Source organism: Fusarium venenatum (genome assembly GCF_020744135.1).
Source record: "Fusarium venenatum strain MPI-CAGE-CH-0201 chromosome Unknown EDB82scaffold_4, whole genome shotgun sequence".
NCBI classification, from domain to species: Eukaryota; Fungi; Ascomycota; class Sordariomycetes; order Hypocreales; family Nectriaceae; genus Fusarium; species Fusarium venenatum.
Genome location: NW_027072132.1, coordinates 5,386,331 through 5,402,385, shown reverse-complemented (window position 1 = coordinate 5,402,385; position 16,055 = coordinate 5,386,331). Strand labels below are relative to the sequence as shown.

Below are 16,055 nucleotides of genomic sequence, written 5' to 3'. Positions count from 1 at the left end.
GGTATGGGAAATTGTATTATCATGCAACCACCTGTTACATCGTTGCCTTCATCTTTGGAATACAATCCCATGTCATGATCATGCAAGTGGTGGTCACTAGCCACAATCGAAAGCATTTCGCGCCTCAAGGAAATTTCCATTCAGTGTACTCTGTATCTGTACTTCACTCTTCTTCCTCGTCACAGCTCTCAGCTGAGCAAGGGTCGTTTTGTTCATCTGTCGACGGGCCGGATGAGACATCCATCCATCCACACACTCACCCATCCACAGCTCACATTCTCGACCAGTGAGTGGTGTGCCCTATTAATCGCCACACGGCAACGAGCCACATGTAACCTCATTTTTCTAACCACATATGTGGCGATAAGTCTCCATGTCAACCAAATCTCAATTTGACTGGCTCTTCTGATGTGCCAAATTATCTGCGGTCGAGAAAAGAAATACAGTACAGTACAGTATGTACTTGTGGCTTGTCGACTCCCGGAAGGGGCGTGTGGTGTCTAGATGGAGATCGGCAAGCGTCGAGCCACAAGTCTCTCTACATCACGAGCCATTTGTTCATCAACCATCGAGGTTTAGGCTAACTGCAACGGCGTTGGAAGATCTCATGGTACAGAGCTAAAAGTGACTTTAGCGGCCTAGGCGATTTAACCGTCGGCGACCGTTGGATGGTGTCTTTTTGCAAGGAGAGGAGGAGATAAACATCGGTGAGAAAAACAAAATGACTGGACCTTTGACAGTTGAGCCTGGGACAAGTGTCATACTATTACATTGTTCAAAGAACACTCTTACTGGCTTGGCCTCAACGATGACCCCAAGAAGGAAGACAATTCACGAAGATTTACGTCGCAGAATCAATACGGGAACCCACTTATGTGCTGTGCATCGAGCATCCAATGGCATCTGTCAATCAGCTAGATTGCTTCCTGTTCTGGCAGGTTGAGGGCATTCAGCCACAGCGTAGCCTTGTACAGTACCTCCTGAAGTCGAGTCCAAGAGACAATGAGACTTCACTGGGGCTGGAGCTATTACCCCTCGTTGCTGTGGCTCGCTGCTCTTAAACCATCATGACGCAAGGCGAGCGCCATTCATGATATGCGGTGCGGTTCCGGCTTTACATACACTCTGCCCTTGTACCTAACAAGGTGCGGGGTCCTCGGCGTGGGAATATCGAGTGTCAAATTCTTAATAAAAAAGGTCTGTCGGGGACTCGGGGTCGAGTCGAGAAAGAGTGATCTGCGCTCTAGATCCGGGCGAGCGACTGCCGATCGCCTGTCTGGACCTGAAGTTGCATGGCAACTCTGAGAGGGACAGATGATGGAGTCCTCCTGGCAAATTCCGAGAAGTGGTCAAAGATGATGGTTAAGCCATTGCGCATTTTCTCCCTTTGGAAACATACAAGAGGCCTCCCGTTCATTCTGGATCTGCCGCCTGTCTTGTTCAGTCGAGCGTTGCCTCGTTACATACGGGTGTATGCGTATGTGCGTGCAGTGCAGTTCAGAGCTCAACCCGATCTAATAAAATCTCAACATACACCACAAGGTCAATTGCATTTCGGCTTTAGCCGCTACTACCGACATCCCAGAAACTTCTCAAACGTCGGGCGGTAAACCTTTCGTATCTAGTTGGGTTCCATGCCTGTGGCCGATGAAAGACAGTCCTTGGATCCCTGGATGCGTTCGATCGATCGATAGTCTGTAACAGATCCCGATGATCATGAGAAATGCCGATGGCGAGCACATGGTAATTTAAAAAATTGCATACGCGTGTTCAAACCGTGGGCCTTCTTCGCTGCTTGTTATGCAGCCTTGCGTTCTTTTTTTGAAACTTCGTTCTTTGTCCTGAGTCATAAAGACTGGGCAAAAGACGGTAAATGCCCGACGAGAACATACATACTCACGCCCCTTCTTGTCTTAACTCGACCCATCATTACCTGGCCACATGTGCAGTACTGAACCGTATATCCGTGACCCGTCATCAAGGTAAGAAACAACCAGTATAAACATAGAATATTCAACCCCACAAACACGGGCCGCACGTGCATCTGCCCGCTGTTACATATGTGACACATGATGGGACGAGTGAAGGACCGATATTAGAAATTGTTTACCAGCGCGCAATGCTACGAAATCATCTTGTTAAGTTGACCAATATCTTTGTCAACCATCTTTTCATGCAGGTTACCTAATTTCTCTAAGATAATGGTTCAAAGGCAGGTTTGGAACATACTCTTTGAGTATGTTCTACTATGAGGTTATAACAGCTTTTTGCGCAAAGCTGACTGACCGAGTGGAATATATATTATTAGCAGTGGCTATTAAATTTTTTATTCTAGGTAGTATATGAGTTCCCGTGCACGGCATCTGGGGTATAAGCTTCCACAACAACGTGCCCTTTAACTATGGAGCGGAGTATCAGCCTGGGGACTCAATCTTCCAATATGATGAACCCTCTTGCTCTCTCTTTCGCCCTCTCTCAGCTCTCGGATGTATGAAGCTGTCTTGCTAACCAATAGGAAGCTGATGTGCCCATGCAAACTCGTAGCATTGTAAGCAAGTTCAACTATTATAGTCAATCCTCAGCAGCCCTGTCTAGGATATCGCGGATACTTTTCGCATAGTCCTCTCCGTCACCTTTGATACCACCAAGCACAACTGTCTTGTCGCGTGACTTCATGCCATGCGTCAACTGTATACTGGATTTGGGCACGCCCAAGATTCCGCTGAGGACCTGAACAACAGCCTTGTTGGCCTCGCCCTCTCTCGCCTGAGCAGAAACGCACAATTCAATGGCATCTTCTGTCACTGCGATGACACCCTCGCGGTTCTTGCTGGCTCCCGGCTTCACGCGAAGCTGAAGATGCAGAGAACCCAGAGGGGACTTTTTGGAGCCGGTGACGAAGCGGATGGCGCTAGACGACGCCATTCTAAGAGGTAAAGAGGATGCAATGGTATGCTATGATGCAGTCAAGTGTGAGGTGAGGGGTAAGTTCACCTTGGAGCTGAATGAAAGTTATATTATGCTCGGATAGAAGGATGATTATGCTCCCACTCAATTCATTGAAAATGGTTTGTTGGATGAATATTCTCTTGGCTTAGTACCTGCCTGCACATTCACTGGGTCCATTGGACTCGACTCTGCCCGCCTATTAATATTTGGCACCCTATTCACTAGCACTGCCTGAGATGCGGCGTCTGTCGCCTGTAGAAGCGCTGAAGCCTCAGGCCCGGTCAGCTGTAGTTGGAGCCCGCGTAACCGTGATTACAGCTCCCGCTGCCACTACAGCTGCAGCAGTTACCCTGCGTCGGCTCCCGCTCCTGCCCGGGCCCCACCAGCCCTTGATTCTACAGGGTCGACAAACTTGGACCTCAACTACATCATCAAATATCAACAATTCACAATCACCAACACTCAATCGCCGCCGATACCCAAAAGGCAGCTGCACGCTCGCTACTTCGCCTACCTCAAGAGTAGCGAGCGCCTTAGTCTGCTATCGTATATTTAGTCTCTCAGGCGCCATGGCCTCGGCCTTTAGCGCATATCATGGCCCTACTGCCGTCGCGTCGCAACACACCGTCACGGCTTTAGGGCGATGGTCTATTCTGAATCACGCTCTCCCAGGTTCGTCGGCTTCCAGATTTTTTCTCTCCAGTCTTCCAGCACCAAAAATGGGACTAACTCGCAACAGCCATCGATAAAATCAAAGCTCTTCACGTCTACGATTTCGACAACACATGTGAGTTTACACTCGAATGAATCGACAAGCGTTGCATCACACGGATCTAATATGGCACAGTATTCAAAACCCCTTTACCAAACCCCCAACTCTGGAACGGCCCCACGATTGGAACATTATCAAACCAAGAAACATTTGTTAATGGCGGGTGGTGGCATGACAGTCGCATTCTCGCTGCCACCGGCAAAGGCATCGACGTTGAGGAGAAGCGTGCATGGGAAGGCTGGTGGAACGAAAAGATAGTTGATCTTGTCAGGCTGAGCATGCAGCAGAAGGATGCTCTCTGCGTGCTGCTCACAGGTCGCTCAGAAAAAGGCTTCGCCGAGTTGATACAGAAAATGGTGACCGCCAAGGGGTTGGAGTTTGACATGATTGGCCTCAAACCCTCCGTTAGTCCGACGAATCAGAAGTTTCAGAGCACCATGCACTTCAAGCAGCTCTTCCTTGGGGGCCTGATGGAAACGTACAAGCAAGCAGAAGAGATTCGGGTCTACGAGGACCGACCAAAGCACACCAAAGGCTTCCGCGACTTTTTTGCAGAGTTCAACCGTCAACAGAGCACTGCGCGAACAAGAGGTCCAATCTTGGCCGAAGTCATCCAAGTGGCTGACTGCTCAACGACCCTGGACCCCGTTATCGAGGTGGCAGAGATTCAGCACATGATCAACATTCACAACGAGCTGGTTTCCAAACAATCCCCAAGACAGCGCCAACACCGACTCAGGATTAAGAAGACTGTGTTCTTTACTGGCTACATGATCGGGCCCGAGGACACCAAGAAACTCATCAAGCTCGCCCACATACCTCCCAACATGCCGCAACATGAGCTTAAATACCATGGCAATAACATCCTCATCTGTCCTCGTCCGTGTCCCGCTAGTATCTTGGAGAAGGTCGGTGGAATGGGTAGCAAGATGCAGTGGGAAGTCGTCGGTACGTCTTGTTTTGATCACAGTATTTGGGCAGTGCAGTTACGACCTATTCCCCAGAATTCCAAGTACCATACCGATAACCCTAGTCCTTTGGTTGTTTTGGCATTGAGAAAGGGAGCTCGACCAATGGACGCAGGGAAAATACAGAACTGGCAACCCATATCACCTGAACAATCGTTTACTTTTGAAACCGTGGTTGGTGAGAAGGTCATTTTACGCATCGAGCCGGAGGACCCGCGGGAGGATGCCTATGAGAGTCTATTCGCCAACAAGACATCGAAGCGGAAGCACAACGGTGACGAGGATTGGAATCAGAGGAACACCAATAACCACTACAGTGGACGTAATGAGTCCCGTGGCTACCATTCAGGCAGTCGTGGAGGTCGAGGACGAGGCAACCGTGGCCGCGGTAATGCTAGGGGCGGTCGCGGAGGCCGTGGTAGAGGAGGAGGCTACAACTACCGATCCCTCGACGATGTTGATCCTAGAAACCAGCAGGGCGGCTACGGGCAACAGGTGGATTATGATGACTCCTACCCGCCGCTCAGCAAGAGTAACAATCCCCCCGTATCAGCGCCCAGCGGTCCCAGCCAAGGAAACTTTGGCGGCCGAAATCAGGCGCCCCGTGGTCCTGCAGGTACACAGGGACGACCCATGGGTGGCCAGACAGCTCACAACAGCTCGGATTTACAGAATTACTATTAGAGATAGTTTATGGTCACTTTTGTGTCGGCCTTTATCTTATCTGGACGTTGGACGGCATGCATTTATAGTTATAATTACATAGGGTCCTGGTATGTTTAAGGATACTTGTTGTACAGTTCTCAATAGTGGTCTCAGTAGAGACCTGGCAAGGTGAAAGGCGTACCGGAGATAGCGAGGAAAATGAGCACAGTACTTCAAACAGATAGACCAAGAATTGCTTGCCGATATGAACCAACAAAGGTCGTGTATGTGCTTGTCATTATGCTTGTCAAATCTCGATTGGAGATTGTGGAATTTGACATGTATTTCAGTGATATCTTGAACGGATACTCGTTCATTCAGTACATATGTAGTTAGCAGTTGACGAAGCTGTTGTCACAACGAATGATCCGATGATGCATACTCCCTAATCCATCAGTAGGCAGAATATAAGAGACTTGGTGAACTCGCCAATGCAACTTTGCAACGTCAGACATTAATTAACCCAAACATATAGCAGGTCGTTTCTATAACGGCCTCGACAAGACGATGCACAAGAGCAAAGCACAATAATGTGAATCACGAGTCTGTAACTGTTTGGAAGATAACAGAAACCCTAATATCAAACCTGAAGTAAGTCTGCCTTAAAATTGAAGCCTCATTTCGTAGAGTAGTTAATCCCAACAATGGCCTGTCCATCTTGCCCATATCCCATGATGAAGGGAAGATGCTAGTAACATCAAGTTAGAGTGAATTGGCATCTTTGGACATAATCTGAACAATCACAAAGTCTAAAGTTCCCATTGGCTACTCTCGTTTGGTAGAGTGTAAGATCATGGAATGACATATATTTAGTGTTTCTATGGAACTTCCCATCACTGCATGTGACTTGAACTTACTCAAGATAAGATAGATATATTTAATGCCCTTGGGATATTTCCAAATGCAGCTCTTTGAGCTTGCTCATGTGGATTCCGTTCAAATTGAGGTTGTAGAGTTTGAGCCAGGGGTAGGTTTGTGAAGACCAGTGCTGTTTAGAGAAGCTGGATAACAGGGCTTACTTACTTCCAGGTTGACCTACTTCAAACCTATTTCAAGAAAAGCTCAATATAGTCGAATTTTGGTTGTCATCTGGCACATCATAAACAGCTTCAGGCTTGCGCCCAGAAGCGGTATCCTGGCTTTCATATCAATTTCTCATATATGCATAACAATCTCCTGTAGCTTCGGAAATCTTATACTGTCTGGACCATGATCTTGGGTCTTTGAACTCTAAAGCCTAGATTTTATGTTTCCACCTATAGATATGTATAAGCTTAAGGCAATTAAATCACAAATCTGATTGCCATCAGTTCTGTCTTTGCGCAAAAACCGGGGCCGAATCGGCCCCACAGTAGCCGGAAAGAATAAGTAAACTTTTATTAAGAGCCGACTTCGGCAACAAGACAATCGGAATGAAGATATAAAGAAAGATCTTATTGAAGTAGCCGGTGAATGCCGCCAGCATCTAATAGTCGGATCTTTTTATATACCACACCTGCCTCGTCTGCACTTCTATACTTCTGCAACACAAAACATCGACCAACCTACCCAGATATGTCCTGAGCGGAGGGGGGGAAAAGTCAGACTGTAATCTCTCAGGGTCAAGATTGACTCATGTAGATCTTTTTCCACAATCCTGAGACGCTTATCTCCTGCGGGGTCCATCCGGCGTGGGGCTGGACTAAGAACCGGTCCCGGACATGTTAAGGATTCCGCATGTTTGCTCACCATATCGGTAACAGAAGTACCTTTACGAGCCCACCAATTGATCCACCGGGGGATAATAAAGAATCCGTCTCTATCCACTGTGAGCAAACTAGCGGCTAGGATACTCTTTTCGGCATCCACATCGGTTGGACGATGGAGGGCGAAAAGCGCAATTTACCAAGCAAATATGTATATCCATGACTTATGCTGGTTCGATTCCTTTGCGTGCCGTTTTCCGGACCTCGAGATTGTCGGCTTTCAAAGGGAATCAATCACGTACACATTTTGTCACCCTTGTACCCTAGATAGACCAGACCGACTTGTTGATCTTCTATTGACATTTATAATCAAAGGAAGCCCTCTCTCCTCTTTTAAGCCGGAATGACGACAGCTTGTTGTGAAATCTGACATTGCAGCCAACAATCTGACAACATCCAGCTTTGCGACAGGAACGCGCCAAAAAGTCATGGCGGGTGACCTCGAAAAGGCGTCACCAGTCAATAGCGCTGAGTCGTCTTCCTCAACCTCCTCGATAACATCGTCGCCGGTTTTAGAGCCTATCAGGACCGTTGAAACGCGCCGCAGCCGTTTACACGATCCTGACATTCTTGAGCCATTGGAGCATGCTCTCACCCCAGATGTCGAGACAGAGGCGGAACGCGCGGCTCGCGAGCCCATCACTTACACACAGACTGGCACCAGCGTAACGAGCAACGCATCTCGGCCTGCTGACTTTGAGGTTTTCTTTCAAGATGGTGATCTTGAAAATCCCCGGAACTGGTCAAAAGCTTATCGCTACTGGATCGTTGTCTGTGTCTCATACTCCACTTGGGTGGTAGTATTGTACAGCACATGCTATACAGCATCAGTTTCTGGGCTGGCAGAAGAATTCGGAGTTTCGACAACAGTAACAACGTTGGGCTTGACGACGTACTTGCTTGGCCTTGCTGTCGGAAGTCTGATTGTAGCGCCCCTGAGCGAGTTATATGGTCGACAGAAAGTATACATTGTCTGCTTACTCGCTTGGGCTTTGTTGATCCTGCCTTGCGCCCTGGCCACTTCGTTGACCGAGATCATTGTTGTGCGATTCTTTGGGTAAATAATAATCCTTCAATTTGATCCATATGGCTAACAAAGACACAGTGCTGCATTTGGTGCCGCCATGATATCAAACAGTCCCGGCACTATCGTCGACATTACAGATCCAGATCATCTTGCTGCTGCTATGTCCATGTGGTCAATCGCGCCCCTGAATGGACCCTCTACTGGTCCTATCATTGGAGGTTTTGTGTTTCAATACTTGGGCTGGCGATGGGATGCTTGGATTCCTCTGATACTCGGTGGTGCAGGTGTCCTTATGATGCTAACAGTCAAAGAGACATACCACCCAGCCATCTTGAAGAAAAAGGCTGCGCGACTTCGTAAGGAAAACGACGATCCGAGGTATTGGTGCCAATATGACCAGAAGCTGTCAACTTGGCATCTTATCAAGATCAACATGAGTCGTCCTTTTATTCTGTTAGCAACTGAGCCCATTTTGTGGTTCATGGACATTTGGTACGTAGTTATGATATCTTTTCCTTTTTTCCTTTCGGGGTTTCCAGTCAAGAGAAAACAGCTAACCAAAAATTCAGGATCTCGTTGATTTATGCCATTCTTTATCTCTGTTTCGTGGCATACCCCATCGTTTTCTCGCAACACCGTGGTTGGAATGCAGGCATATCCGGTCTGGCCTTTGTCGGTATAGGTGTAGGCACAATGATGGCTATCTTTGCTGAACCTCTCTTCCGACGCGTTATCAACTCTCAGCCTCGAGATCCTGTGACTGGCAAGCCTCCGCCCGAGGCAACAGCTTTGGTCATGGCAATTGGCGCAGTTCTGACACCCCTGGGTCAGCTCGTTTTCTCATGGACGTGTCTGCCGGCATCCATCCATTGGGCCATCCCGATTGCTTTTGGCATTCCTTTCGGTGCAGGTAACACCATCTCCTTCATCTACGGCTCGAATTACCTGGCTGGGACGTATTCCATCTATGCTGCCAGTGCACTCGCCGGTAACGCTGTTCTTCGAAGTATTGCTGGAGGTGTCTTGCCTCTGGCCGGTCCCAAGATGTATGCAGCCATGACTCCTCAGTGGGCGGGCACTCTACTGGGCCTTCTCGAAGTCGCAATGATTCCGATCCCGTTCGTTTTCTGGAGGTACGGAGCAAAGATTAGAGCAAAGAGCCCTACTGTTATAGCTCTTAGGGAAGAGCAGGATAGGCTTGATACGAAGAGAGCTAAGTATCAGAGGAAATTGGAGAAGAAACAAAAACGAGAGACTGAGGGAGCGAAAGCAGCCGAAGGAGGGGTTCTGGAGAAAACTGCAAACAATTAAAGGGGCCAAGACGAAAAGCTGATAGTGCGAAGCTTCAAATTTGAAGACGCCTAATAAGAATTAAGAAATGACATTTGAGATGGCAGGATGAAGCCGCTTACGTGTGAACCTACCCGCCGCCTATACTTACTTTGCCCCTTCATCGTATAAGCTGAATACCTGAGGAGGTAGCAAGTAAGTCGCTCCTGGTGAGTGTTCTTTCCTAGCCAAAGCTTCCAAAAGAGATGGAGAATTCATTCCTAGGCCTTCCTTCCCCTTGGACATATGTCGCGAGGATTAAAAAAGACAAAACAAACATCAAAAAGAAACGATTACTCAATCCCATGGGAATTTATAGGAACAGCCCGATGCGGGGGTCGAACCCGCAACCTTGAGATTTGTGTACTCATTTAAGAGTCTCACGCTCTACCGATTGAGCTAACCGGGCCTCGTATCGAGGCTTTGCTTGTTGGAGGACGGTGCCAAATTCGTATAGATTAGGATGATGCCGGCGAAAGAACGATAATAGGCTGACTTGTTCATAGGTGATGTACAACATTGGCCTACTGGCAGATCTGAGAATATATCGTCAACCGAAACTTGTCAAAGATAATTTTTATCATAGATGTCAACTGTATATGAAATTTCACTCCATATGTCTGCCACCTTCGAGATATGAGAAGTAGTGAGACAGTGCAACTCTAGGGTAATGTGCAACGTAATATAATAGTTAGATCCAACAAACACTCAAACATAGACTGTTAGAATCTAATAATTATCTCATCTTAAACAGATAGATTTATACCGAGTGATAATGAGCTTGTATTATTCTTCTGATTTATGTATCAGACTGTGGCGCGCCGACCAAGTCTCCCATAGTCCGATTGACTTTTGACTCCCAATGGACCGCCTTCATATACAGAAACACAAAGTCGACCCAACCGATCCGCGCCGTGCAGGTAAGTTGTCCAATAAAGCACAACCCAATTCAATAACCCAGAGTCCTAATGACTCACCAACACTCCTATTTTCCCAGATTCTGCCCAACTTGATACTACATATCACGTCCTACTGAGAACCACGAAAAAAAAACAGATTGTCCAGTTCCCAAACCCCTATCGTCCCCTATTTTAGTTATCCTTCTCTAAACCCTCGAGCTCCTTCATCACAGATGACTTTGTGTTTATTTTCTTAAGCTGGGTATCCTCCAGCTTCTCTCCACCGGCCAGACGCATCTCTAGGTCCTCAATGGCGCGAACCTTCTTCTGGAGACTGCGGATCTTCTTAGCGTTGGGGTTCTGAGAGGCATCAGCAGCAGCGGCGGCAGCCGCACCAGAGCCCTGGGCTTGCTGCTGGTTTCCATGACCGTTACGGTGCGTATTGCTTCGGCTGCGGGGTTGGTTGTTGCGCGACTGGCTTCTGTTGCGATGGTTGCGTCGCTCGGGGCTGCGACCCTCGTGGCCTCGGTCATGAGAGGGAGGAGCCAGGCTAGCTCCACCGTTAGACTCGCCTTGGGGTCGACCACCCTCACCCTGGGCGTTCTTCTTATTTCTCTTCTTCTTGTTCTTAGACTTGGACGAGTTCTCATCGCCCATGGACTCAGCACCCGGAACAGTCCTGACGGTGGGTGTCTGCTCGGCAAATTCTGCACCTGGCACGCCTCGGCGTGGGCGACCGAACCCGTTGGGACCGACATTAGGAACACCATTGCCTACAACATGGGCAGCACCGCCCTCATCTTCACGTTTAAAGTGAAGGGGCGTGGCCAAACCACGAGCGCCAGGAGGACGGTAAGCACCAGCAGGTTTGCTGGGGGGCTTGGCCGTAGCCAATAGCGCCGTGGCAGAGGAGTGAGGCGTAGGAATGGGGCTCAAGGGATCACCGGGAGCGATGAACTCAGGACCTTGAGGTCGCCAGATAACATTGTACAACTCGACCATATCCTCGCTGTACATGATGCCGCCGCCAACGTGCCACAACTTGATACCATTGTCCACACGGAGTCGAGGAGAAGTTGTAGCAGTCATGATGTAACGGCTGTCGGGACTCCATTCGCAGACACTGGGGTTTCCGCTCTCGATAGTGGTGACCTTTCGGAAATCCTTCTCGAGGTCGTAAATATCGATCTGACCAGCCAGGTTGCCGAATCCTGCAACCAGAACAAAACGGCCAGTTGGTGAGAATGTGATGGTGTTTCGAGGGCCAATCGGGAACGAGTGAGTCGCAACGGCACGGTGGTTGAAGATGGTGGCCTTGGCAGGCATGTATCCATAGACAACACCAAACTCTCTCGAGTTGGGCGACCAAGAAACATCATGGATAGGGCCCTCCTTATCCAGGGACACACGAGCATCGAAGGCACCTGTGGTACTGAGCAGATACAGGGTGGTCTCGCCGTAGTAGCTCTTGCCTGAGCGATCAACGTCAGTCTGTGCCAGGACCAGAAGGCTGGAGCCAAGCTTGTTCCACTTCAGTTGAACCTTGTCTCCCTTGAAAAAGGTTTTTTGGGAGATGGGGTTGTTGAAGAGAGGAACGTTGAAGACCTTGACGGCAGCGGGCTGACCCTAGAAACGACTGTTAGCAAATGAATTTGAATGCACACGTAATTGGCGGTTAACTCACCTTGCGCTCAGGAACAAAGACGGCGACGGCATGGTTCTGGCTGCCAGGAGCGAGGGCAAAGTTGGTAACACCTTCGACTCGGAGCTTGTTCCAGACCGTGACGAGGTCGTGGCTCTCGTAGAATTGGACTTCATTTGTTACGAGACGAGCACAGTACTTCTCGTCAGCTGTGTACTGAAGGTTCCAGCCTTGCTGCTGCTTCTGAACAAAACGGCCAAGGGGCTGCTTGTCCTGACCAGCAACGCCCTCCTCTACAACACGCCAGACCTTGAGGTTCTTGGTGGCATCGCCGTTCTCATCTTTGCCAGGGCGCTCCCAGGTGATAACGAAAGTGCCACGGGGAGAGAAGCCGAGTTCGTAAACGTTAAGGATGGGGAGAGAAAGGACCTGCTGACCAGTTGAGGCATCAACAACGGTGACAACCTCATTCGAGGCCCAGCCGAAGTAACGTCCACAGGGCGAGTAAATACAGTATCGGAGGTTGCCCTCAGGCTTGTTGAACCCAGCGAGAGACTCGTAGACGGGCGCAGCGTCAAAGACGCCGATGGTCTTCTGGGTTCGGTAGGCAAACTGCAGCGGAGACGCCATGGCTAGTGAAAGTCACAGTGTCTCGTGTCTTGCGGAATTCTTTTTTAATTGAGGTCGGTTCAAATGTTCTGTCGTAGTCGTGCGGGCAGATTTCAAAGTAGATCGCGATCGTGGGGCGAGAAAGCTTAGGCTCAGAAGTGGATTGGACAAGAGAGCAAAGAGCTAAAAGAAGCTGTGTACTTTTTGACTGCGCAATCAAGAGCAGTGCAAATAGTGTTGCCTGGTTCTCAAATCCGACTCGTTCAAGAGTTGAATTGCTGAGCGATGGATGCAGATTACCGAAGAGGTTGTTTATAGTCGTCGAAGAGGCAACAAACTACCTAGAAGTGGCGGGGAATGTCGATATCGATTGCGATGCAAGAGGGAGGTGGAACGAAGTCTGAGCCTATAAAAAGGTGAAGTAGACGTACGTGAAAGACAAGAACTTATTCGATGACCGGAGGGAAGATGAAAAGAAGTCGGCAAGTCACCCAGAAATGGGAGGAGGGAGGAATTGGCGCGGCAGGGCCGTGATGTTTTGGGCTGAGAGGGAAACAAGAAGAGAGAAGAAAGAAGTTGGCTTGGCCACCAGCAAAAGATGTTTTTTTTGTTCGTTTTTTCTCGTCCAGGGTTGGCTCCAGCTGCTGCTCCCTTTTTTCGCCTGCCCGGGCACAAGCCACCTTCTGGGCAGGTACCTACAGTACACACCGCACCCATTCACCCTTGACTCAGTGTCTGCATTGCACTGTCTCACTCCACTGAATGAATGCATTCAAGCCATTGCATTGGAGTTTGACTGTCATGCCACAGGGCACTCGGCCCCAGGTTTCTCCCCAATGGGTGTTTACAGCCAATTGATATTGCCGTGTCCACAACGGGTGGATCTTGGTCTTGAGGTTTCAGGCTCTTTCAGCGAGGATCCCAACGACAAGACTCCCATACAGAACTCCTTTCTCCAGATTTCCACGTTACTTTCAAGCCACGCACAAGAGCCGCATGTATCCTTGATTTGAGCACTTAAACAGAGAGAAATCACGGCTAAGTGTCAATATACTCCATCACGCCAGAACCTCTCGTTCACCGCCTGTCTACTAATCTTGCTGGATCTCGGCTTGAACATGATGTCAGACCTTTGTTCATCACATTAACAGGACATTCATAGCCGAAGACTCAAGGCTGTGCTGTGCTATTCTCCAAAACATGGAACTTGGCAGTGACTTGATTTCGTTATACTTGTAAGCCCACAATGATATATTAACATGTAAGAGACAGTTTTTTATGCCAAGCAGATGTGGCAATTCACCAACGGAACAGCTCAGCTACTCATCACTACGTGGCACCAGTAAAGTCTTCTACCAGAACAACAGAAGCTTACAGTTCCTGAACCACAAACTGGCGCGGCTTTGCTCGAATGTTGAGATTTGTGCTGATTCAAGAATTGAGCGAACTTTATCCTACGTAAATATGTATATATCTTGTAGTCGGACATCCGTTTCCAGTGTACGCGGTCGCGTGCCCTTATTATATCCAAATACCTTCCTATTGTGATCATGTAAAGTTGATCCTTTACCTGCCCTTGAACTTCTCTCTCCAACCACCCTTCTCAAACAACCAGAGAGCCTCGGTGGCATAAGCACGACTGCCTCGGTGACCACCTTCTGCCATGGCAGCTTCTGTCAAGCTGTCCAATACCCGTCCCTTCTTAACAGCACCCCACACTCCCATGGCGATATGATCATCTTCACCTTTACCCCATTCACCAAGCCCAAGGCGATATAGAACCCTTCCCAATGTTTGAAAAGCCATACATCTTTGCGCAGGCACAGCGCTCCTCGCGAGATGAGCTAGTTCCGCAACTGTATACCCTGCAGCCTCTGGGGCATCACCATGATGGTGTAAGCCCTTTGACGAAGGGATGGATCGACTGACTCTAGGAGACAAAAATCGGCCCTTGAAATCGAAGCGCAAGGCATTTACCGCGATCTCGGGGTGAGGATAGTATGAAGAATCTTTGTCAGCTGGACTATCCTCCGTCGGGATCGGTGCCATCCATGCGAGCTTGCTTGGGTCGGCTGGGAGATTAGGAAAGTATTTTTTGTGAAGTGTAGCGAGGAAGTCCGGGTCGGAAGGGTCGAGGTCGGGTAAAGTTGGCGGAACAGGGAAGTGAACCGACTTGGGTTGGTCGGTGATAGGGAATAGATCTGGCGGTATTTGAGGCGGGGCTTTATCCTCATCGTAGTCGTCTGCAATCTTCTTGACAGAAGTCGTTCGTGGTGTTGAAGAGTCATTCTCTGGTACTGACTCTACTGACGGCTTGGGAGGTCGAGCGGGAGCTGCTTGGCTGTTCTTTGAAGCCTCGCTCTTGTCTGCATCCTCAACTTTGATTGTAGGCGGAGGCTCGGGCGTTTCCTCTTTCTCGGGCATCGGCGGATCAAATGGCGAAGGGCCATTTTGCTCGTCAATATTGGCTCGTGATAGTAATCTCTGAACGAGCGCAGGATTTAGACCATTCATAATTTCTTGCTGAGCCTGGGCGATTTCGGCGGGACTCATGCTGTCAAGCTTTTGTTGATTCTCCCGATCGATGCGCTGCTTCTCAACAGTTTCTAAATCCGCGTTGGACAGAGAGCCCTGGAGTTTTGTGGCCTCAGATTTAGACTCATGCGGTGCGTCAGCTGCCTGTCCCGCGCGCCTCTGCTTGAAAGCGGATGTTTTCCATCGTCGTTTGTGCTGCGGGAAACCGGTGGAGGATATCTGGACGTCGTCAAACTGTACAGGCTTCTTCTTTGATGTATCGTGCTCGACAATGTCGTTGATCAAGAGTGTCGGGTCCATATTGGGTGGTTTTGTTGAAGGTTAGGAAGGCTTTGACCTCACATAGCTTTTGCTTCTGACGTCTTTTTTTGGTCGGTGGAGGCAACCGCGGAGAAATCTTAGTGGGGTAGGGTCTTGTGCAGCCCCATGTTTTGTTCATGACGGATTGAGCCGTTCTATCACGTGCCATAACAAAAAAGAAGTAAGAAACTACTTTGATGAGGAAATCGAGTGATTTTTCAAGTCTATTAGAGTGAACTCAGAAAAGAATAAAGTAATAGTAGGAAGCTGAACAGTAGCGAGCTTTGGGGTTTGGGAAATGCTACAATCGTGACAAAACCGGTTGGTGGTTGACTGCATTGATCGCCGGATGAAAGTGAACTTAGCAATTCTCCTGATCCATGCCAAGATTATGTTAATGCGGGTTCCAATTACAAGTTATCTCGTTCCCTGGAAATAGCACCACGAAATAAAAGTTCAACTTCCAAGTCTCCTTTGTAAAATTTGTAAAAGTGCAAAGATGGATTAATTATGGGCAACTAATATTACTTGTTTTAATTATTGGCACTAAAACATGAGGTTCATCCCTCTATCAA

The 16,055-nt window shown here is 48.7% G+C and overlaps 5 protein-coding genes and 1 non-coding gene across 6 annotated transcripts; 2 read left to right on the top strand and 4 right to left on the bottom strand.

Annotated features, from left to right (window-relative positions):
* Positions 1-2,321: 2,321 nt before the first annotated feature.
* EDB82DRAFT_338209 (uncharacterized protein) lies at positions 2,322-3,107 on the bottom strand. The gene has a single exon (XM_025738910.2). The coding sequence runs from the start codon at positions 2,923-2,925 to the stop codon at positions 2,572-2,574; it is 354 nt and encodes a 117-aa protein (XP_025593624.1). The 5' UTR covers positions 2,926-3,107; the 3' UTR covers positions 2,322-2,571.
* Positions 3,108-3,236: 129 nt separating this feature from the next.
* Positions 3,237-5,755, top strand: EDB82DRAFT_516474 (uncharacterized protein). Its single transcript, XM_025738909.2, has 3 exons — positions 3,237-3,621; positions 3,689-3,736; positions 3,797-5,755. Exons 1-3 carry the CDS (start codon positions 3,519-3,521, stop codon positions 5,371-5,373), a joined length of 1,728 nt encoding a protein of 575 aa, XP_025593623.2. The 5' UTR covers positions 3,237-3,518; the 3' UTR covers positions 5,374-5,755.
* Positions 5,756-7,567: 1,812 nt separating this feature from the next.
* On the top strand, positions 7,568-9,477 carry EDB82DRAFT_480930 (major facilitator superfamily domain-containing protein; the record flags this gene model as incomplete). Its single annotated transcript, XM_025738907.1, has 3 exons — positions 7,568-8,196; positions 8,245-8,658; positions 8,736-9,477. 3 exons carry the CDS (start codon positions 7,568-7,570, stop codon positions 9,475-9,477), a joined length of 1,785 nt encoding a protein of 594 aa, XP_025593622.1.
* Positions 9,478-9,818: 341 nt separating this feature from the next.
* Positions 9,819-9,904, bottom strand: EDB82DRAFT_t251. The gene has a single exon. It is a non-coding gene; the product is annotated as a tRNA-Lys (tRNA).
* Positions 9,905-10,558: 654 nt separating this feature from the next.
* EDB82DRAFT_338150 (eukaryotic translation initiation factor eIF2A-domain-containing protein) lies at positions 10,559-12,811 on the bottom strand. Its single transcript, XM_025738906.2, has 2 exons — positions 12,079-12,811; positions 10,559-12,020 (listed from the first exon to the last, which is right to left on the bottom strand). The coding sequence occupies exons 1-2, from the start codon at positions 12,664-12,666 to the stop codon at positions 10,587-10,589; spliced, it is 2,022 nt and encodes a 673-aa protein (XP_025593621.1). The 5' UTR covers positions 12,667-12,811; the 3' UTR covers positions 10,559-10,586.
* A 1,209-nt stretch (positions 12,812-14,020) lies between these two features.
* On the bottom strand, positions 14,021-15,855 carry EDB82DRAFT_516459 (RPAP1-like protein). The gene has a single exon (XM_025738904.2). The coding sequence runs from the start codon at positions 15,478-15,480 to the stop codon at positions 14,212-14,214; it is 1,269 nt and encodes a 422-aa protein (XP_025593619.1). The 5' UTR covers positions 15,481-15,855; the 3' UTR covers positions 14,021-14,211.
* Positions 15,856-16,055: the final 200 nt, after the last annotated feature.